This window comes from Orycteropus afer, unplaced genomic scaffold, assembly GCF_000298275.1.
Source record: "Orycteropus afer afer isolate SDZICR_OR568_19922 unplaced genomic scaffold, OryAfe1.0 scaffold00072, whole genome shotgun sequence".
Taxonomy (NCBI): domain Eukaryota; kingdom Metazoa; phylum Chordata; class Mammalia; order Tubulidentata; family Orycteropodidae; genus Orycteropus; species Orycteropus afer.
Genome location: NW_006921659.1, coordinates 4127975 through 4133506, shown reverse-complemented (window position 1 = coordinate 4133506; position 5532 = coordinate 4127975). Strand labels below are relative to the sequence as shown.

The window sequence follows — 5532 nt, the reverse complement described above, 5'->3', positions numbered from 1 at the left end:
TTCCGTAGTGATACTGCCTCGGAAACCCAAGGAGGGGTCGCTATGAGTCGGGGCCGACTCGATGGCAAATAACAACAACAACAAATCCTTAGAACAATCAACCATGGAAGATCAAGAGGGCAGTGTTTGCACTGGGAGATAGCTCAGAGGGCAAGAATGCATAGGAAAGAAGGAGGGGGGAGGAGGTAACCTTGGGGAGGAAGTGGGAAGAAAGCTGTTATTTTGTGGGGATTGCAACTAATGTCAGGAAACAAAATGTGTATGAGCTGTTGAATGGAAACAAATTTGCTCAGTAAACTTTTACCCAAATCACAATAAATAAGAAAACACAACATTATTTGAAATATGGGAATTAGGCACGTTCCTATTACATTTGCCCTTTATAACTGCTACTTCTTGAACAGAAACCTGAAAATTTACGTTTCTTGCAACCACTTTGCCCTTTAAAACTTGAAACAACAACAACCAGAGAGAGAGAGAGAGAGAAAAGATAAACAGGAGAGGAAAGGAAACACATAGTAGATGACAGTAACATGAGCTTCGTGGATTTGCTGAGTGACTCTCTCTACTTCTAGACAAAAGCTGAAGTAGGTAGCTTTCCTGAAAATTTTTCACAAAATGAGACATTTGCGAGTTTCTCAATGCTTGCCTCTTAGAAGAGAGTGAGACTCACAGTCTTAAATATTGTTGGGCCGCATCATTATTTGATGCTACCGATGAAAATACAGAACGAGAAGTTTCTGTGGAACAGATGCGGTTTATCGCGGGGCCAACGGAAAATTTATTTCTGTGAACAAATTCCGATGATAATTTGTTTACCCCTGGGGTTTTGTTTTTTGTTTACTAATATTAATGTTTCATTCTTAACCTGTGAACTAAATGAGGCTGTCTTTGTATATTAAGTTTTCATTTTGCGCTACTTGTGCCCAAACCCATATTCTCGGTTGGGAGATCCGTAACCAGAACCTAATTTAGCTATTGATGCAATGGAATTTATGGGATGAAGTATGCTACGCTGATTGGTGTTGCTGTATTTTCCAATTAAAAAGATGACATAAACATACTTGTATCCTAGGTGACTGCTACGCTGAGAAACTTGGCTGATTCACCACTAACAAGAAGTAAGCTCCTGAGCCTCAGTGCCCTTGCTGAGTTCTGTACTGTGATGGAGCAGTACACGACTGACCCGGATGTCTGTACCAATATCGCCAGAATATTCAGGTAGGGAGGGAGGGAAACAAGAAAACAACCTTACAAACCTTGCTTAGATTTTGGGTGATCTTCAATTGTCATGTGTGTTACTGTCAAGAAGTCCTCTTTTTGCTTTTTATTTCACCTACAAAAAAAGATAAATCTAGTGGCCCTTGTTTAAAATAAATGATTTAAACTTATGACTCCATTTCCTACAATCTATTTCTAAAATCCATTTCTAAAATCATTTATTGTAAGTCACCTTTGTTCATTGGTGAATTGTGAGTTACACACACAGAGACAGACACACACACACGCACACACAGAGACACACATACAATTTACCTCTTAGTTGGAGATTAAAACAAACAAACAACAACAAAAAAAAACTATACCACAAAATGTGGCATGCATTCTGGTACACTTGGAAACAATACTTTAGCATTTTAACCCAAAAAGGAGACTACTGCTTAGGAAGTCTAATCTGACTTGATTTGTAACAGTTTATTTTATTTCAGTGATTTTAATGAATTTAGGCTCATGATTATCCACTCACTCACTGCTGTTGAGTCAAATCTGCCATAGCAACCCCCATTGGGTTTCTAAGGCTATAAATCTTTACAGAAGCAGACTGCTTCATCGTTCTTCCACAGAGCAGCTGGTGGATTCGAACCACCAACCTCTTTGTTAGCAGCCAAATGCTTTAACCACTATACCACCAGAGTTCCTCAGACATTCACTAGTCATGCTTATACTTACTTTACCCCCAGAAGTGGCGATCATTTGAATCCAAGTTGCCTTAAAGCCAAATGTTACTAAATTTCAGAGATGTCTTTAAATTTTGTGATTGTACTCCCTTCCTACTCTTTGCCAGTATTTTTACATAATGGTCCTTCTCAAAAAGAGAAAGGCCTTTCTTAAACTATGGTGGTGTAGTTGTTAATGGAAATAGAAGACTCCCCCAGGACTGAATTGGTAGTTGGCTTCTGTGTGAGAATGTGAGTCCAGATTGGATCTTTGAGCACCATCCTTTTAGGCATCATTCTGAGCTTTGTTCTGGATACTTAAATCACTCCCATTTGAAGCACTATAAAATTATAACATGTTTATTACTCTGAGTGGTGGCATGTATAGGGGTCCAATTTTTTTTCTCCATGAGATAGTCAATTTTCCCAGCATTGTTTATTGAATATGCCATCCTTTTCTCACTGATTTTTAAAACATTGTTCATATAGTAAAACCAAACCAAACCAAACTCACTGCAATCAAATCAATTCTGACTCATAGTGACCCCCATTGGGTTTCCAAGGCAGTAAATCTTTTTTTTTTTTTTTCAGTCTTTTCTTAAATTATTTTATTTTATTGTGATTTGGGTGAAAGCTTGCAGAGTAAATTCACTTTCCATACAGCAGTTCACACACACTTTGTCTCATGACGTTGACCAAAATTTACCCCCATGCAACACCTCCCCTCCTACTTCCTCCCAACAGTTACCTCTTCTCTGTATCCATTCCTCCACATACTCCTGCCCCTTGAGCTGTCTCCCTGTGCATAAACAGCCTTCTTTTTCCCATGATTGTTCTCTCTAAGGAGTGTATCTACCTCAGCTCATATGCCTGTCTTTTGTTTGGCTGGAAGCCACAGGTTTGGGTTCAATTCCAGACCTGAAGGGCAGCTAGGGACTATAGTCTCAGTGGTTCCACCAGGCTCTATCAGACCAGCAAACCCGGGCTGCCCACCCACCCCCGCTTTTTTTTTTTTTCCAAATGATTTTGAGTTTTGTTCCACATTGTTCTCCCTCTCTATCCAGGATCTCCTACATAGATCCCCCTCTGAGTGGTTGACATGGTAACCAGGCACCATCTAGTTCTTCTGGTCTTACAGTCGTATAGGCTGTGCAGATCACATGGTGTACCAGTCACTAGGACTAATTGTTTCCATGAATCTTTGGTTTTCTTCATTCTTCTTGGCTCTGGACGAGGAGAGACCCATCGTTGCATCTAGATGGCTGCTTGCTAGCTTTTAAGATCCCAGTTGCTACTTGCCAAAGTAGGAGGTAGAACAATATTTTGTGTAGTATGTTATGCCAATTGAGCTTGATGTCCCTTACAACTATGGTCCCGAGCCCACAGGTTTAACTACTTGGTCCCTCTGGGTAGCTGGCTGTGACCAAGCCGTGACTACAAACTTGCCCCTTGTCAGCTCTACTATACACCTGGGAATTCTTACAGAACATATACAAATACACTTGTAGAAACATTGTCTGCCAGCTCTATACTTGGTCTTGGGTACACTCCCTGCTGCACAGCATACCTAATAGTTCAGCCTGTCTACCCATCTATCCACCCATATACCCATGTTTACCTTCACTGACAACACAGTACTGTATGTACAAAAGGGTTCATCTTTGGTCTCTGAACCTCCCATGTACCTCACAGAGTTTGTTTTATATTCAACATTTTGTGTACATTTGGTTTCACTCCCTAATTACCATTCCCAACCTTAACCTACTCTCTACCCTTCCCTTCCCAGTAACCTCCACCCTGCGCCCCTCATAGTTATGCACTCCTGTGTCTCTTGCATTTCCTCCATGTGAATGTTGCCCCTCTGGTGCCCCGTAGTCGATTGCTCCAAGGGATGTATCCCATAGAGTATGTGGGTGTGTCACCCTGGGTTGAGTGGTCTGTGTGTAAGTCTTATTTACTATTGGGCTGAGAGTCAGCCCCTAGGAGGGAGTTTTATTCCAGGCCTGAAGTGTATCCCAGGGCCACCAACCAGTAATTCTGGTAATTATTGTGTTTTTGGATTTTGTTCCATGTTTTCCCTCCCAGTCTATCCAGGATCTCCAGTTTTGATCCTTTCTTAAATGGTTGGCACCATCTAATTCTTCTGGTCTCGAGGTCCGTCATGTGCTAGGGCTGATTGTTTCCAAATGCCCTTGGGTTTTTGGACTCTTCTTTGCTTCTGATGATAGGAGACCATTAGCTGCATCTTAGGTGGCCTCTCGAAAGCTTTTAAGACCTCAGTCACTACTCCCCAATGTAGGTTGTGGAACAAGATTTTTATGTATTTTGTTGTGCCAGTTGAGTCTGGTGTCCCCCAGTACTGTGGTCCTGAGTTGGTAGATCTGTTGGATCTCTCTTCCACAGTGCCTGGCTATCTGTGAGGGATTGCTCTATGTTCCGAGGCAGTAAACCTTTATGAAAGTAGATTGCCCAGTTTTCCTTCTGTGGAGCAGCTGCTGGGTTTGAGCCACCAACCTTCTGGTTAGCAGTCACATCCCTTAGGCACTACACCACCAGTAAGGTCCCATAATTTGTAGATATGTTCCTAGGTAATCTACTCAGTCCTATCTTCAGACCAATACCACACTATTATTGTAGTTTTAGATTAACTCTTGCTCTCATGCAAGATGAATCCTTTACCTTTTTCTCCTTTAAAATGATCTAGACTCTCTTGTTCATTTCCTTGCTTATGAATTTGGAAATTAGCTAGGGTCCATGATTTGGGATTTCTAATGAAAGAAACTACACTGGATAGGTAGATTAATTAGGATGGGAGTTGGGAGAATAGACATGTTTATGATATTGAGTCTTTGATCCATAAACACTTATGAGGTCTTCTTTTATTTCTTTCAATAAAATTTTACAGTTTTCTCTATGAAGATCTTGCACATCTTTTGCTACATTATTCCTAGATTCTTCATGGTTTTTGCTGTCATAGTGGATGTAATGTTAAAAAATTAGATTATTTTCTATAGGTTGTTGCTGGTATATACAGTAGTATTGATATTTTCTTATTGATCTTGTACTCAATAGTCCTGCTAAACATTAAATCTAAGAAGTTGTCTATAGATTCTCTTGTATTTTCTATGAAAATGGTCTGCAAATAAGAATAATTTTGTTTTTTCCCCAATTATTGTAACTCTTCCTTCTTGCCCTCACCTTTTTCTTATTGAATTGCTTAGGATGTCCACTATAAAGTTGTGAGAGTGTTGGCCTGCTGCTTTTCCCCTATTTTAAAGGAAAAATTTTTATTTTTTCACCAGATGAAAATAATGTTTGTCCTAGGTATTTGTAGATAACCCTTGAAGGTTAAGTAAGAATTTTTCTCATTAGTGGATGTTAAACTTTCTCAAAAATGCTTGCTGTGAGTTCCGGCAAGATGGCGGACTAGGCAGAAGGATTGCACAGACCCTCTTCAACAAAGAAAAGGGAAACCAATTAACACAGACACAGAAGATAATCGTGGACCCCTGAGCCTTGAAGGAAAGGGTACAGAATTGGACTAAACCCCAATTAGCAGAAGAATTTGCGTGAAAATACCAAAAAAAGGAGACAT

At 40.2% G+C, this 5532-nt stretch overlaps 1 protein-coding gene across 1 annotated transcript in view; it reads left to right on the top strand.

The window, feature by feature from the left end:
- The window catches only part of ARMC2 (armadillo repeat containing 2), a 158503-nt gene that overhangs the window by 91202 nt on the left and 61769 nt on the right, over window positions 1-5532 (top strand). The window contains exon 10 of the mRNA XM_007940821.1: window positions 1076-1221. Within this exon, the coding sequence (XP_007939012.1) occupies window positions 1076-1221 (146 nt within the window). The remainder of the gene's footprint in view (window positions 1-1075; window positions 1222-5532) is intronic.